General features: G+C 36.2%; 1 protein-coding gene across 7 annotated transcripts in view; it reads left to right on the forward strand.

The window, feature by feature from the left end:
• Nucleotides 1-18626, forward strand: part of LOC128258943 (cyclin-dependent kinase 14) — a 109488-nt gene that overhangs the window by 70557 nt on the left and 20305 nt on the right. For 5 of the 7 annotated variants that reach the window (XM_052990985.1, XM_052990983.1, XM_052990984.1 and 2 more), the window contains 2 exons: nt 6489-6680; nt 17885-17923. In XM_052990985.1, coding sequence (XP_052846945.1) covers nt 6489-6680; nt 17885-17923 — 231 coding nt within the window. The remainder of the gene's footprint in view (nt 1-6488; nt 6681-17884; nt 17924-18626) is intronic. The other 2 variants (XM_052990986.1, XM_052990989.1) reach the window with 1 other exon arrangement.

Raw genomic sequence — 18626 nt, forward strand, 5'->3', positions numbered from 1 at the left:
ACAATATAATAATACACAATATAAGGTATTACGAAGTATTTTTTTTTAATCACTAAAGTGTTCGTTTTATATATCTTACAATTATTATTTTTCTGTTAGGATAAACACAAATTATTAATAAATTTTTGAGCTTTCTTAGTCTTATTCTTCCGACTATTCCCAATTACCCGACCAATTTTGTAGTGTATCTACAGTAGTTCAACACCGACCTAAGATATATATTTATTGTGCGCCTTTTCGATGTCGTACATTCGAACCTTCTGCCAGTTGTTGTGTCGTCCTCAAAATCCTTCCTCCTGGCAAATCCGCCTCATATAGCCCACAGGCCTGTCTGATTGTCTGGCTGTCTAGCTTCGTATTACCCTAACTCCTTGCTGAAAATGTCCCCAAGAAGTGTTAACTTGTTTGGCCAAGATTTACAAGGCGTCTTTGCTCACCTTTCTTTTTTTCGGGGCCTCGGGGCCTGCAAACTGAACTCCAATTCCGATTCAAATTCAGCTGACAAAAGCATAAATCGGTTTCTGGCAACCGACTTAAGCTCACTCACTTTGATGTGCGAATAGAAGACGAAGTATGAAAGCCTGTTTGTAATTTTCAATTTCTGTCAAAAAGAATCAAGTCGATGGCGACAGGAGGACACCTTGGGAAAACCACTTAACCGCACTTAATGCCACAAACAATTTTACAATTTCAACTGTCTGCCGTCTGTGGTCCCTCGCCCGAAAATTCTTCACTTAAGTGCCTCGGTACATGGCTCTTTTTACAGTCATTAAAGTTAATTGTGTAGTGAAGAAAATTGTGGCGAAACGGAGCAAAACAGGAGCAACAACTATGAGTGCACTGAACAAAAATATCAAGAAGTTAAACTGATGGTTGGTAATTTTGTAATGCAAAAAGCTTTTACATTAACTGAAAAATACTCTGTTAAGTTTGTTTGTTAGGTATGTGTAAAAATATATTTAAATATTAATTCTACAACTTAATGTCAGTTTATAGGTTTCTAAGTAAAATATCATAGAAATTTATTTTACAAACACAAAAATGATTTCTATTTAATTAGTTTTACAACTTTTTTTAACGACTGAGATCATTTGCCAGTGTAAGCACACCTGCAATGGTTGAGTGGCTGACATTTCTGCGGTGCGCCGCCGAAAACTGAGCTCCTTAAATCCTTCGAATCCATAAATTACCGCACGTCTCGGCTGCAAAAAAAATTTTTTTTTTAATTAATAATAAGTTTTAAGTGCGTTGGCATGACAGTGGCGCACACCTTGGTTGATAACTCCCCGCCCCTGATTTTCAGAGTCCCCCGAACTTTGTGTAATTCAATGCCCTAGCCTTTGCCTTTGCTTTTTCCTCTCGTTAATATTGTTGTTTTTCCAGGGCGTCTGTCTCATTTTCATTCTGCGTCGTTTTTGTTGGTGCGGCAGCAGCGTATATTAATTAAATTAAAAAGTTCACAGCCATCGTTGTCGTCAACGAGAATGGATGCCCCCCTTCCATTCGCACTTTCTCATCAGCAAACTATGCAAAAACAAAAAAAAATTTTATAAAATTGAGAACATGGAGAATAAACTATAATAGGAGGGTAATCAGGTTTGAGAGCGATTGTGCAGTCTTACATGTCTTTCGTCTTTGTTACTTAATTAAAGGAATCGACAAAAAAATAACCCTTTCATAAAGCATTGCAAAATTAAAATAGATAAGCGAATAATAAAACCCCTCTTTTAGGTTACTTTTAAAAAACTTTATTTTATGAAAATTCAATTGAAAACAAAAAGAACAAATCGAAGCGTGATGGAAATCAAGTTTGAGAGCCATTAAGCAACATTGTTTTATAATTAAAAAAAGATTAAAATGCAAGTCGTACTTATGTATATTCAATTGATAACATAAAGAACAAACTAAAATGGGAGGGTAAACAAGTTTGAGAGCCATTAAATAGTTTAAGATGCCTGACAACTATGTGTTTGTCATTTTTTAACTAATAAACTAATAATTAAAAAAAAAAATAGATACCTCCTGCAGTTTTACATTCCATTGACATGTAAACATCTTACTTTTGCCCTCGAAAATGCAAATCATTTAAACAATCAACCAGACCGTCTGGCCAACTGATTCAATTGAACTCGGCAGACTGATCAACCGCGAACCGCTCCCTTTTCCTCCAGAATCCAGTAGTTTAATGTTTAAACAGTTCATTGGACGCTGTACTTGTTTTTATTATTTTTTTTTATATATTTTCCACCCGTTGTTTCCTTGTTTTTATTTTTTTATTTTCACATTCCGCTCGACAATTATGCATTATTTACAAAAGTTAATTGCCGACGCGCAACTGCATTGTTCAACAAGGGCCACGCCCACTTGGAGGAGGGCAATTAACAACATTATTGACTCTGTTCGCCGGCAAATTGGGAAAATGGGTAAAAAGGGAGGAGGACCCACAAGCGGCACTTTGAAATGCTAATGAAATTGCCTTTTAAAGCAGAAGCTGAATGCTGCTGAAAGCTGAAAACTGAAAAACGAAGAACTGAATATGTCCTCTTCGAGCCCTGTTTTTTTTTTTTTTTGCTTAATTGATAAATTGATTAAATTGCGAAAAGCCTTAATTGCATGACCACATCAGTCACATCACACTGAGTGCAATCCTTCGAAATTTAACATTTAATTTGACTCGGTTGGCAAATTGCATTGCCATTGTCCCTATTCCAAGGAAGCTACGTTAATGCGATGTATTTTGTCAGCATTTGAAGTGTCACATCAGCTCCGGATTCGCAGTATTCAATTGGATTTGGCTTTGTCTGCTCCTCTTGACTGTGGTGGCCAAATCGAAGGATAAATTACTGATTTTGTCTATTGTCTGCGCTGCCTGCGTTAGTTACTATTGGTCAGCATTCGGTTTGAGTGGGGTCTAATCCAGCAAAATGTGATTTTGTAGTCACAGATAAAAAAAGAAGAATATAAGAGCAAAGTATAAACAAATTCTACTTTTGATGTTGAAAATAAGTAATTTTCTGGATTAAATGGCTAGAAATTAACAAACTAAATATTTTAAAGTTTTAATTTGGTTTAAAGTTCCTGAGAAATGGTTTCAAGTCTTTTTGTTTAAGTTCTCTTAAAAATAAATCCGTCTGTTTTGTGTAAGATTTAGTGAAAATCCAATTATTCTTTTACAAATTCATCTGAATTTTTATAACTCATATTTTTCATTATTTTAGTACACTAATCTATTTTACACATTTATAAGAATTTTTAAAGATTTTGTTGTTGCTAGACTTAGTATTATTTTAACCTTAATGTACTTATAACATTTTGCAAGTGTAAAGCCACATATCCATCTTACTAAGTAAAACCTATCACATAAAATTCGAGGCCCAGCCTTAACCATTTGATTACCCATTGGTTCGTCATAATCATCGGACGTTTTCCTTCGATCCCAATTTTATGGTTATCTGAGGTTGTGCCAATCCTTTGCCAGCTCAACACTTTCCAAGTTTTTGGAAGTTTTCGGTGGCTGTTTAGTAGGTTTAGGTTTTAGTACCCGTTAAGTTCTTCGGTATAAAAGTAGAAACGAATTCCATGTGCCCCAGGCATAATAGGTTTTGTCACTCCCTCTCTTTCTGGCAGTCATATATCTCTTTTCATCCTCTCTCTTTCTCCAGATCCTTGCAAATTTATTGCATTTAGTCGATGAAGTTTTCCGCACTTTTTCTTCATTCCTGCTGGCCTTTTTCCTTTTGTGGTTTTGCTTTGATTTAATTTGGCTGCTGCTGGTGTCTCTACTCTGTAGCATATCCTTCCAGTTCGTCCTGTGAATTTTCCCTGGGCTCTTTGCAATTTGCGAGCTTTGTTCAATTGGCTTTTCTCGTGTCCTGGTGTCCTGCCAATGTCCGAGTTTTGTGTTCTCGCCATGTCCTGTCACTCATGCGTCAGCGGTATTTGTTTGGATGTCGGCGCTTTAAACCTACCCGGGGTAGAAAACTTTTTAAAGTTTAGAGATTTTCTTTGGCAGATCTGCCAAAACTTGCCTGCCACATTATGCTTATTTCATATTTTTGGCTGTGGTGGTTCATATGTTGGGGAAAGAACATAACCGGAGTTGATGTAATGCTCTGTGGCAACTCGGGTTTTTGCGGTGGAATTGCATAATGCATACAGCAAAAGTCAAGTTAACAGCTCAACTCAGGATATTTAGGAATAGTGGACTATCATACATAATTAGAAAAAATAACCTTAAAAATTATTTCATTTTATTTCATCAAGTCATTTTTTATTTATTTTATTATAAATATTTACGGAAGTTTCAATTACTTATTAAATTAGGGAATTGTTTCTTAAATTAAGTATTGCATTAAAAAGTAAACAAATTTAAAATATGACGACAAAATTCCTCTCGTGAAAACATAAAAGAGTCTTCATGGCATGGATTTGTTTCATTTTTTTACAAAAATCTGTTTTTTTAATGTATTCAGCTATGTTTGAAATGTTTATAGTTCTATAAATCTGAGCTGTACTGTGACTTTCCCCCGCTTTGAAAAAAAAATCAGCCAACTCCCTTTTGGTTTGTACTTTATGTTGAACATATTTTATTGATTACATTTCCAACTCCGGCCACTTTTCCGGCGTGTTTTGGCACAACTTTATGAGATTTCTTTTCCCCACCGACGACTGAAAGATGATTTTTTGGGGTCATTTCGCATTGCATTTCGTGTGGACAACCGAGTGTTCCTCATTCCGCCGTTGAGTTGGCAAATAAATTGCTTATTTGTAGCGACGATTTGCGGTAATTTGTGATTTGTGTGTGTGGTGGGTGGTGACATCATCCTTTTGCGACAAGGGTGGAACTTGTGTCTTAGTCTCCCTTGGGCTGCATATTTGCCCTGGCTATTAATTAAACATATTTGCTGCTCTGACTTGCAGCTTATGGCTTGCCATAATTTATTTCGTCTGCCGCCAGATGATGACTATCAGTGGGAAGGAATTTGATGAGAAATCTTAACTTTTTTGCCTTACTCTGCTTGATTACAATTTATTGACTTTTTCAAAGGGAAAATCCCCTTCTTTTGGCGACTTTGCCACGCCCACTTGTGTGCATATCGTTAGCAAATTGCAGGCTCACCAAAACACCCGAAAAAAGGATTTGCATGTATGTTGGCGGTAAGCTAATATCCAACCAATTTCCGTTTGACTCGTTTCGCGTTTTCCTCTTTCTCTTTTTTTGGCTAAGGGATACCAGGCAGACCAGGTAAACTTGGCCAACATGCTGGTACTGCCTTTTGTGTTTCCGTTTTAGAAATTGGAAGGCAAAAAGCACCGCGTACCGCCTCTCCAGTGTCCTTCGTGATTTCACCCGTTTTGTGTCCTTTTTTCCGGCGCTGCCATATAAATTTGTACAAAAGCTTAGGCAATTTTTTCACCCTTTTGTTTGCATGTAGCGTCGTCCTCGTCTTCGACTCATTTGCATATTCGGCACATTCAAAATACCCTCAATGTTTGCCCTGAACACCCTCTAAAAACCCCTGACCATTTATACTCATTCTCCTTTTTATGAGCTGTGACTATCAATGGTTTTTGGTTAAAGCCGAATTTAGACGGTTTCGGGAATTTGTTATTTTGTTTTAGCAAAATAAACGGAGGCTAAACGCTTAAACAAATATTAATATATCAATATCAGTGTTACTTTCTCTTAAATTGTATTTATTAATGGTTTAATTTCTAAAATAAGAAAAGAGCAATTTTAAGTTTAAGGTAATTTTTAACAGCTCATGAAAATATTTTCTTTAATTTGATGATTTCTTTCAGAAATTTATAATTTGGGTTTAAAGTTGTTTGGTAGAAAAGAAAAACATTAGCAATCAAATGCTGTTAAAACATTTTGGTGTTAGTTTAATATATAAGAGAATTAAATTGTGTTGATATTTAAAACATAGGTTTCTTTCTAAAATGAAAGCAATACTTAAGCTTTTATTTGTGCTTGTTTTGTGTATTTCAAATAGTTTTTTAAACTGCATTGAACTATTTTCTCTAAGTTGATGGTTTGCTTTACAAATTTGTAATTTGGGTTTCAAGTTGATTGGAAGAAAATGTAAACATCAGGAAGCAAATGTCAGATTCAGGGCAAGGAGTCAGGAAAAGAGGACCACAGTCCTGTGGTTTCACAGCCACAAAAACCACAAAGAGCTTGGCATATTGACCCGAAAAAAGGGAGGCAGTCCAATAGGCGTTGATTGGCATCCTTCCTCCTTTCACCTATAGTTGACTATCAAAGCTAATGGCTCGAAGGGTGCAAAACTGTAAAGTGAAGTTGGGTGTTGGTCCCCAAAACTGAAGTGGCTTTCCTGCCACTTGAGCGTTTATGGATATTGACATCTCAATGGCCGGCTCTTGTAATTTAATTAGGGCAGTTTTTCCCGGGAGTGGAAATCTAAACCTGAAGAGAACTCGACCTAAACTGTGGCTTTTCCTTTGTTTTCCCATTTTTCTTTCAGCAATTTCCCGCGAAGACGGCGACGAGTCGACGCACCACCATCATCACCACCATCACCATCGCGGTGGACATGGCGGGCACCACAACCACGGTAACAAAGTTCCATACAACGGCTACAATTCGGAGGAATACTTGGACCGACTCGAACCGAATGGCAATATACCCGCTGACAAGACAAATTGCAGATATGGAGGTGAGCTATTCAACTTTCTGAAATAAAATTCTATTCAAAGGTTATTAGACTTAAAATAACTTTTAAAGGTGCCCGAAAGCATGCAATACAAAAATAACATTGTCTTTTGAAACATTTCAAACGGAATTTAAAACATAAAATATATTAATCTTTCAAAACTGTATCGGTTACGGTGGCACCCAATTACTAGTATTAAAATCACTTCAAAAAGCGTTCAAAAGTATGCACTAAAAAAGTCAACGTCGTTTTTCGATATAAACCCAAAAGGCCTTTAGACCCAAAAAATATTGCTGCATACTTTTACACACCTTTATAACTATTTCCATCAAGAAAAAAGGAATATATTTTTACTTTAACACAGTTGTAATTTCCTCATAAGCATCTTGCCAAAATTCAAGCCCAATCTAAGCCCCGAAAAGGCCCATTCATAAGGCTTTGCCTAATTTATCGCCCGCTTGTGCAATAATCTCTCATTTAAGCTGCCCTCCTCCACCGAAACTAATTTAATGATAAGATGCCACGACCCTCACTCTCCGATTTTCGCCCAGACTGACTGGCAATAATTTATGCCTCCATCTTGTGTGAGCAGCGTGTCTAATTATGGAAGCCAGTTCCATTTTCCCAGCTTTTCCTTTTTTCCTTGCTGCATCTGGGGAATTCCCTTACTTCGATTTAACATATTTCCTTGCACAGAAAAAAAACTCACCAAAAGCTACAGTTTCGAATCAAAAATTTAATGGTTTAAAGCTATTTATTCAACGAAATATAGCAATTGTTTTGATGGAAAAGAAGTTGTGCTAAAAAATAACTAAACAGGGCAACATCATGTTTTAAATTTTTAAATAATATATTGATTCCATTTGACACATTTTTTTTCTTTGTGCACCCCTACTACAAGGTAATTTATCAAATTTTTGTCTCATTTAGCTAATGCAAACAAGTTTTTTCTGTTCCATTTCGCCGTTTAAGCTTATCTAAGCGAAAATTTCCACCGATAAGCGTGGCTCGCTGTCATCATTTCCTTGCCACTGTTTTTCTCATAATTGTAAATTGCAATTTTATGCAAACAATGGATGTTGGGGTGGTGGTGAAAACAAAAAGTGAGGTAGCCAAGACGAGACTCGTTGACATTGCCGATAAGGCTGTGAATGTAATGGCTTCATTTGTTGCTCGTGCACTTGAAGCTGTTGCTCCTTGTTATTTTCCTTGTAAAGCGGGGCACTCAACTTCAATGTACTCCCTTTTAATGTCTCCCCGCATATATTGTATATATATATGTATGTCCTTTGTCTTACCGATGTCTAGGCCTTGTGGAATCGAGCCATAAAACAACGGAAATGGAAATATTAACAAGCAAGTGCACACCAACAAGGGAATTATTCATAACCAAATGGAACTTGTACATGCTCCATATATCTTTCCCGGGTTTTAAACTCAATGCCATTATTGTTGTTTCGCTGCTATTGCAAGGGCATTTGTCTCACCAGTTTTCTGTTTTTCCTCCAAGTTATTGCCTTTTGACATTCAATTCCATCGGGTTTGTTGTTATGGTGCCTAGATTATTGTAATACAAAGTCGTTAAACTATTTCTGTGAAAGGGAAATGCATTTAGGGATGGCAAAAGGAATGGAAGAGTGTTTACGCAATGTCATGACACGAATATTTATAGTTGCCAGGTATTTGCTTAGTTGGAGAACAATTTTAAGCGATTTTATCAGGGTTTAAAGTGGATCAATTTAACTAGAAGCTGCTTGGTAGTATTTAGTAATTAAATTATTTATTTAAAAACCAAGTTGTCTTAACTTCAATAAGTTTTTTCTTACAAAACAAAAATCAAACTATTTTGTCACAGCTCACAGAACTATTGATGCAAACTTTTTAATTCCCTTATCTTTCGAAATCAGTTCTGAGGGAGTTTTTTTTTTAAGCCACCCTCTGCCCACGCAATCATAAAGTTATATAACGCACAATAAATTACAGAGTTGTGAAAGCCAGCAGAGAAATTCCACACAGTTAGCAACGAACATCCACAACATTCCCCCGTAATTTTTCCAGCCCCTTTTCCTATCAGCAGAAAGCAATTTCAGTTTTTCATGCTGTTCCCATTTTTTTTGCTGTTCTGATTACATGATTTATAAGTTATCTTCAGCAAAAAACAACAACAAAAACACTGTTAGCCATTAGAGGGGGAAAAGCTGAGGATATGAACAATTTATGTTCAACGCTTTCGCAAAAGATTATTGTTCATATGCGCAAATTATGCCAACATGGCTGTGTAAAATGGCGAAAAACATATTGGCGAAAAAGAATTCCCATAAAACTGTTTAAAAACAACCCCGACAATGATGGTAAATCATGTTTTACAATTATGCGTGAAGCATAAATATAAAGGAATAAATTTAATTGCCAAGGCAAAATCCGAAGAGGCTTTGAGTTCAATGATAAAGTGTGGGAAGGTTTTTTTTTTTAAGGCGCGTAATTCCACCTGTAAGCTACTTTTATGGGGTGAAAGACGAAGAAGGACCTTATATAAACTCTACTCAACTTGCACATAAATCCTTTTAACGCTTTATTTGGCTTCTGACGCGCTTTTTCTTCTGCCATCCCTACTCCTTTGAGCTATTGTTTATTTTTATTTTGTACTTTGACTCGCTGGATCCTGTGCGTTTGTTTGTTTTTAATGCCGCTTCCTTGGTCCCCAATTTCCCCTTTTTTTCGCTCCTTGGGCCACTGTCTGTGATTTAAATTTATTGGCAAAATACTTAAAGTAAATCTTTTTGTTTCACTTTGTTTGGTGTACGTGGTGGTGTTGCTTTTTGCTAACAACCCTTTTGACAATTTTCGGTCTGGTTTTTTATACCTTTCACATCTATTAAAGAGTCTTTCTTGCGGTTCATTTTAAAATTCTAACTGGCAGCCGCAACCGGAATTCAGCCAACGCCTTGCGGTTTCGGCAGCGTCTTTCTTGTGGCTTCCATAAAAGCCACCACCCACTCACCCCTTTTGAGGTCATAACCTCCACCTCCTGTCAGAATCGTTGCAGTTTATTAACGAAGCAAAAACATGTCGCCTTCGCTGCCTTTTTTTTTCCGCCGCATTTCCCCAAAACCATTCTATGTTTTAATGATTTAGATATTTTTTTTGTTTTTTGCTTTTCGGTTGGAAAATTTTCTTGGTTTTCCTTTGGTTTCTTATTTTTGTTTGATGTCATTCTGCGTGAGACAATTTTTTTCGGTGGTTTTCGCTCGTTTTTTGGTTGGGCTAATGAAGCGGCTTATGCAATGACATGGAAAATTTGCGGTCCGCGTTCTTCTCTTCGTTTGATTTTCTTCTCTTCCCTTTTTTTCAAGTGTTTTTCCAGCCACTACGCAGCATTTGCATGACGTCTGAAGCCAAAGCGTGGCAGAAATGGTCTAAAAAAATGAGTGTGAGCTTATCAAAAGGCCAAAGGCTTTTTTTTAGCTCTGATAAATGAAAAGTTTGCTAATTGGCTTGTTTAAAAGGGCTGCCATAGTGGATAACTGTGGCAAATGCACAAGTATAACAACTCTTTGAGCCAAAAAGCGAGTTCATTAGCTGGGGATGGGGCTGCCAACTTGATTTATGCTTAACTTTGGGATGTGCATAGAGATAATTTAGATCAAAACAAGATTAAAATTGAGAATTAGAATGATCTAATCAAAATAAGACTATTAAATTTCTAAAAGTAGGATGGGATTTCTTTTGAAAAGAATTCCATTTCAATAATACCAATAGAAATTTGTGTATATTGTTATTTTTTGCTGCCCAATTGTTTAATTAAGGTGTTGGCCGCTCGCTTAATAATGATGCTGCAGGATGGGGATGTCAACTTGAGTTATGCTTAAATTTGAGATATACATTAAGTTAAATTGGTTCTAATCAAAGTCAGAATAGGAAATTTCTTTAATTAGTATGTAATTTCTTTTGAAAAAAATTCCAATTCAATAATACAAAGTTGCATTTGAGTGAAACACTATTCTTGTGTATTAATGTTGTACCCAACAGCGTTTCCTAAAAAAGCTACCGCCCAAATTTCGGACACCCCCGTAAGTAATGCAATCAATTTTCTTTGAAAACTTGGTCTGCCCAACTAAGCAAAGAAAAGCTTTATAACAATCTAAAGTCGAGCCACGCCCCTCCAACTTTTGGCTTACCACTGGCAATTTTCACTATTGTCCTACTCCTTATACCAAAAAAAAAAGAGAAGAAAACCCCCCTTTCCGTTTGTATGACGAAAAAGAAAATTGTCCAGAAAATATCTTTTGACAATTCACCGCTTTATGCATACTAAGCTCATTATGGCACAGAGTACATCCTTTTTTATTTCTCTTTTTTTCGTCTTTATTATTCCTTAACCGAAGGGCGTTTCTCAAAAATGTGCTGGAAAACTTTTTAATAGTAGTTGCCCAGCCATAACCCCCGACGGTTTGATGAGCTTTTCTATTTTATTACATCTTGCTGTGGCTAACAATGCCCCATGGGCAGTGCCACGCCCCCTGGTCCAAGAAAGTGGCACAATATTAAAATTCTCGCTTGTCATTATAAATTCCTTGGCCCAACATCGCTGGATATAATAAAAACAATAATGGGACGAACAAACAACAAAAAGTGGACAACAGAGCCTTAAAAGGTTTTACTTCTTTAAGTTGTTAATGTGATCTAGATGCACAGGGAGAAATTGTCTATGAAATAGGTTGTCTATTTAGGCATAAAGCTTACTAAATGGTTTATATCCGAAAATAGTTATGTTCTGTTGAAATATTGAGAAATTAAAAAGAGATTATCACGTTAAAATAAATTAAAAAATTATTATTTAAGTTAATAATATTTTTGTATTTATTTTATTTTAAAGAGTTTATAATGAACATTTTTTATAAAATATTGATACCATTGGAATAGTTACCTAATTTTTTCTTTGTGTCTCTTTTGATTAAGAGGATGAGAATTGGGATAGCTTGAGGGCATTTCTGTTGCAATCAGCGCGTAATTCGACTGACAGCTGAAGTATCCATAACGTCATCCAAGGACCTCGGGTCATGAGCCCCAAAAGCAGAAACCCAAAGAGGAGAATTAGGATTCATAATATGACAAAGTGATTGGTTGGGGGAAGGATGCTTTTTGGGGGGTGGTACTTTGGGCTATGGTAATTGTAACTAAAGGTTGTCCCGTCTGCGTGTGCCAACTGATATCCTTGAAACACACACACAGAGACACAGCCGCAAAGGCAACTTGCAAATGTGGTTGTCCGCATAGATACGCCTACAAACACATTTGCAGGCTCGCATTCCCATACATTTGGGTATTGGTCCTCAGGGAAAAGCCGGCCGACACTCCACTTCTATATCCTTGCAGTGAGAGAAATATAGGGTATAAAAAATAAAAATTAAAAAAATAATAAAATCCGATAAAACTTGTGTTTTACATTTACATCTCCTTGTGTTTAATAATGTTAATATTTTTAGAATGTGCTGTAACGTAGAATAGCTAAAAAATTTCAATAGGACATTTATTAAATATTTACAGGTTGTTATAAGTCTAACATTATCTTCCTTTTCTATTGAAACAAGATATCTATTTAGATTTGTCTTAATAGGAAAACATATCATATAATGAAACTTTAGGTAATTTATAATTTTTTAAGTTTTAAGGTTAATATTATAAAAATTTATACAAAGAGCTGAAATATTATATAATTATTATAATAATTTAATTTTTTTAAATGAAACTAAGATGTTAAACTCCGATGAACATTTTTCTAAAAACTAAAACTAAAAAGTTGAAAATCACTCTCTTCTGTAGATTTCTAATAAATTCCAACTTTAAATCTATTTTCCACTTGATTAAATTAAATCAAGGCTTCATTAAGTTTTTGGCACACCTTGTCATGAATTTTTTTAAAAGTTCTTCGGAAAACTTAAGACTACTAGCTAAGTTATCATTTCAGAATGGTCGAAAATAACTAGAAGGATACTCGAACTTCACTGCTGATTTCTAATATACGCTTTTAATAACTTATTTTTCCAGTACGTCCTTCTGTTCGTTGGTAAACCCATCCTCCTGCTTTTCCTCCAGACTCGTCATATGCCTGTCCTGGCCTTCGGAACAGATAACGTCAGATATGTGTGTTATGCGTGCTATGTGTGTTGACTGTGACAGCCTTGGGGCATCGCCGTGCTCCTGCCCCTGAAGTCATGGCTATATGGCCGTAGCCATCGTCGGACTATGGTCTTATCCCCAATGGCTTACCTATGGCCTACGCATTTCATTTGGTCAGCCGGCCTTTCCGTTTCCTTCCTGCCACACAGACCACTTCAAATTTTGATTGTCATTTACGTGACTGCGAATGTGTGCGAGTGTGAGTGCGTTTGTACCTATGTGAATGAAATTGCTGCAAATTATTCCCATTACGTTTTTGGAGGGCTGCATTTCAAGTTGATTGTCGTTTACATTTCGCAGAGCAAAGACCAACGGAAAGGGATTCGAGGCTTGCAGAGGGTAGAGCCATTCACTGAATGATTCAGTTTTGGAATAGGAATAGCTGTTGAACAATTGCAGTGGGCAATCCCACAGAGTATCTGTATTTCTGCATTAATGAATCCATTAATCGTCGATTAGTTAATTTGCGTACACTTGCATATTTTATGATTTGTGTTTTACAGGTTTTAGACAACTACAATATTATAGATATTATTATTAGAGATTATTTAAACATTTTCGTTACTCCTTTACATAGATATAAATATAACTAACAATTATTAGGTAATTAAATATTTAATTTAATAATACTAAGAGTAGCCGATGATGAATCTTTAATTTATGATTTTATAATATTAAGACTTATTATTATTATAATTATATAAATTCAGCTTACCCTTATTTGTTTAATACGTAGAACATACATTCAATTTTAAATGTATGTTTTTATTTATTTGAAATCAAGAGTTAGTTGAGAAACATTAAGTATTAGCCATTGTGTGAATTTTTAATGTTTAGGTTATTGAATTACCACCAATACCTTGCTTAGACTAAAGGGTATTTCATGGCTTCCTTCTGTCTAGTATAGTAATTTCTAGATCAATCAGTACCACTTCATTCCCTAGAGTATTGTCTGCACAACCAAAACCGAGGCCTATTTACTGACCAAACATCTCTTTTGAATTTCCCCGCTTTGCCGGCTAAAATTGTCTACGTGTGTTTTGTCCTTTGTGGAAACCTCAATCCCAATCCGCTCAATAGCTCGGTGTGTTATTGGCCAGCGGTTCTGCTCTATTTTTGCTATTTTCCTGAGCGATTCGCAGCGGGCAAACAATGCGGCGTTTTCATATATGACGAGACTCCAACGGGAGCATTGTGCACTTGCGTAAATATCTTTTTTCCCTTTTTTGTTGTTGTCTGCCTGGAATGACAAACAACGGATGATATATTGCAGTGGCCACACCCACCGCCTTTTGTTTGCAGTTCCCGCAAATCAGTGGCCAATAACTGGGATGAAAATCAGATGGCAAGGGACCGTTGCCACTATATACGAATACATCGCCTCGGGCCTTGTTTATCGAGCAAACCTTTTGAAGTTAATTAAAACGAAAGCCAGCCAGCGCAGTTTCAATTACTCAAGCATCCCTCTTCATGGCCCTTAATTTTTTTATGAGCGGTTGTAAAAATATTATTGATAAATCTTTTATCTCCACGACGAAGTGAAAAGAGAAATCCATTTTATTGCTTATTAATATTTGCTTCAACAAAAGGAGAGGGGAGAACTGCTGTGCAACTGCAAATAAATTGGATTCCTGTTGCAATCTCGAAACTTTTCACCTTTTCCTTTAACCTGGGCAAAAAAAAAAGAAAAAAAACGACACGAGTGTGGCAAGAGAATCGCATTAGAAATCAATTCATTTTACTTCTATTGTGCAATTTCCGATACGTCTTAGGAGCTTGTGCAAAAATAGCCAGTAAATAGACGACAAATTGAGGTTGTAAATCTTCTCTGCTGGAGCATTTGTGACAAATCAATTCAATTGAGAGGATTGGTCGACGGGAAGTTGGCTGGAATTAATCTGGCTTACGGGTAGAAATAGATTGGCTTGGGCTGTTTAATTTAAAAATTACTAGTTTGGAGCCGTCCGCCTGCAAAACCCCAAAGTATTTATAAGGCATTTTCACTTCCTGGTAGCCATTTCTTTTGGGCCAACAACTCAACACCCAGCAACAATGTTGAATAATATCCAGCGTTCAGTGTGAAATTTTTCCACTTCCACTTCCCATTTTCCTCGTTGTGGCACTTCTTTTGAAATTGCGCACATAAACTAATTCCGCATGCATGAAATGACTTTCATAGAAAAATGGCAAAATTGCAGTGTGTGTGCGCAGTGGCCTGGCCCAGAATATCATGGTCTCCCTTGTCTACTGTTTATGCACTGCAAAATAACGCTAAAAATTTACTGAGATTATAATTAAGGGATGCGTTGTTAAATAAATGTTTAGTTTTCTCTCCAAAATCTAAAAAAAATTTATAAATAGCTATAATTATGTTCTTGGAAACCATACTCAACTGATCTGAAGATAGGCATCTCTTAGTAAGCTTTTAAACTAATTTTCTCTCAGTGCACCTGTCCAGAGTTGCCACCAAACCGCAGGACGACGCGTCGACATCCGTTAGGGTTAAGTTGCAAGTCGCTTGTGCAGCTTTTACCGCTTTTGCCGCCCCGTTAATTGTGTCACAATGATGAGCATAATTTCCAGCGCTCTCTTGCACGCTTTTTGCCAGGACACAAAAAACCGGGACAAAGAGAAAGGCAGGAAATTAAGCATACGCCATGTGCGCCATGCCGCTAATTTTCCGTTAGTAATTTCATTTCATGCCAACACTGCCGGCGCCACTCAACCCTTTTAGAAAAGAAAACCACTCGCTTTTAATTACCATCAACGTCAGTTTTGCGTGGCATTTTGGGTGCCTTCAGATTTTTCCCAGCGCTTTTCCCTAGCCAATTTAAATGTCTGCGTAGAAGTAAAAGGGTTGCCTTTTCTCAGACAAATATGCTGTCATATGTTTTCCTTCCACTCCCCCCAAAAAAACTCATGACATGATGAATGATGAGCCGCCAATTGTTTTTTGTTTTTGTTTGCGAATTACAAACAAATGTCTAAGAGTGAAGGAAGAATAAGTTGAGGGGCCTCTCCTACCAAAGAAACAAAAGTAAACATTTTGACATGACAGGCGGCAATACGAAGCGATATAGCATATAAAAGGGATGGCTTCGTGATTTTATTTTGAATAACATTCAGTGTGGAAATATCAGTGGTTTTGTGTTATAAGACATTATTTTCATCACTAAGAAATTTTTGTCAGGACAACATTATATTATAGTTACATAAAAAACAAGTTGAGAATAAAAATGATTTAGCAGAAACTAATTATAAAACCAAAAAAATAACGATTTTGAGAGAAATGTCAATATCTCTTAAAATAATGTCCTAATTAAAGCTAAACTGGGATACCTTATACGTCAAACGTTAACAATGATTTTATTTCGTGAAATTAATTATGAGTGCACACATCACTGTCTTGCATTTCCTATAAGCGCTTAGCGATTTCCACTTACTTTGTTTGCGAATCGGGAAATTCTCATTCATCCCCATGAAGAGAAACGGAGTAAAGTAATTTGTATGTAATTTGTTAAGTAATACACACACTTTTGTGTGTGTTTGTCTGGCTGTCTCGCCAGGATGTGGCGTGTGGAAATTGCGGAAAAGGGGAAAAGTTCGAACGAGGAAGAATTTGTTCGCCTTAATTACAAAACATCAAAGTGGTCGATTTCTGTTGCTGAAGTCTTGAGCCTTTTGTGAGGGATTTACCCATTGATGTGGCAATCTCTCTGTCCAAAAATTGGTTTCAAGTGTTGAATCTGTTCCCAAGCATGTACACTAATAGAGTTACTAAATGTTGGAGTGAGTAATTAATTCAAGCATGGCAAAAAATAAAGGACTTCGGGTGTCAGCAATTAATAATTTGCCACGTTTTGAAAATTGTTTGTACGTGTTCGTTGGCCATTCTTGGGTTTTTCCTTTCTTCTGCTTAATTGGAAAATGTTTTTGCACCCGAAATCGATTGTTTTTCGATCGGGTTTGAGTAATTAAATACACCCTCAAGTGACAACAGGAGCCTGGAAAATCCTCGAACCACCGGACATAAAATACCCATTGCTAATCCACACGCACAAATCTATTTGCTGATGCTTCACCATTTTTCTGCACTTTTTGCTCGGCAATAAATAAGAGTGTAATTGGAAGTGATGAACGCTAGGGACTGAAGCTTAAATCCCAGACACGAGCTCACGCCCAAAAACTAGAACAAGTCCCAGAAGAAAAACCGAAATCTCTAATCAAATGTCAATTCCTTATTCAATATAAATCGAAAATATACGAGGAAAGTTATCCCACAGAAAGAAGAGTGCGAAAAGAAGGATAAATACATATAAAAAGGTTAAACACTTAGAAGATAAATGTGTAAAATATCAAGATTTAAAAATCTATTTTTATATAATATAATAGAAAAGTAAAATAAAATATATTTTATATTCTTTAATGACATATACTTTAAGCTTTAAAATATATAAACAATTTATTTTAATACGCTTCCTTTAGGTAGTTTTTTACAGTGCATATACCAGTAATAGAGTAAATCTTTTAACGACTTTTATGTGCTCCTTCGCTTACTTTCCTTGTTTTGTTTGGCTTTTATTGTCCGCTTTTCCTGACCATGTCCAATGCGCTTGTGTATAAGCCATTAAATGTGCTTTCCTTTCGCCGGCTTGGCTTTTCCTGTTTTCGGCCAATTATTACGCGCGATTTATGCTTTTATTTGTCAACAAAGTTCAGAGGGCGAAAACCCCTGGTCGTAAACATCGTAACCCAACACACTTAATTGATTGTAAATCATAAAACCTGAAACATTTTTTGATAAACTTCGTGACCAAGTGGATTTTTCTCGGTTAAAAACAGAGCTTAACTGGGCTAAGCCATAAATTTATATGAAATGCACTTTTAACCGCTTTTTGTCCTTGCACTTTAATACTTGTTTACCTTGTTTACATATAGTTTCATACACTTTTTGCTGCTTGCTTGAATGAAACACTTTTTTAATTTAATATTTTCCCCCCATTTCTTTCTATTTCGTTTATTTTTAGCACAAGAGTCTGCGAAAAATGATAATAACAAACCACAAGGTAAAACGCTTTTTATTATTATTATTATTCCTACCTTGCTGAATTTGATACTTTAAATACTCTTATTTGCGCACAGCATGTCTTTTAAATCATTTTAACCCGTTTGTCACAACTCCTTGCACCGGAAATATCCCAGACTTTTAATAGTTTTCTTCGGACAGCAATTTAAATTGCCATATTTTATCCGGCAAAGCTTTCAGAATGTCATTAAAATAGATGTCAAGCAGTCAGCTTGTTGTTGGTTCCGTATCCTTTTGTCAATAAATGTGGAAAAGTGAGGCGGGGGAAAAAAAGACGAGTGCAAGCGACAGCCAAAAGTAATGACAAAACGCAGCGGGCCACCATTGTCATATTGAGACATTTGCACAAGCCCATTGGCTTAGCGAAGGATTCAGGGATCCGATTCAAGGATGCAGTCTGGAAACGGCCCCAAAATGGATGCCATCTCTCGCCGTAATTGAATTCTGGCCGACTATAAATCTTGCATACTAAACAAGGGGGTGGCCATTAAAATATGAAGTTTCCCAAAGACCAAGTGGTTATTTCGGGAGCAGGAGCGTTTGGCAGACTGCTTAACATTTTATTGACAATTTAAACAGATAAACAGAATAACAAAGAAAGTATTAATATAAAAGAGAAATGATTTATGTATTCAATATTTCTCTCGTACTCTTAAAATGCACAAGAAAATATATGCTTTGAA

Source organism: Drosophila gunungcola, assembly GCF_025200985.1.
Source record: "Drosophila gunungcola strain Sukarami chromosome 3L unlocalized genomic scaffold, Dgunungcola_SK_2 000005F, whole genome shotgun sequence".
Classification (NCBI taxonomy): Eukaryota; Metazoa; Arthropoda; class Insecta; order Diptera; family Drosophilidae; genus Drosophila; species Drosophila gunungcola.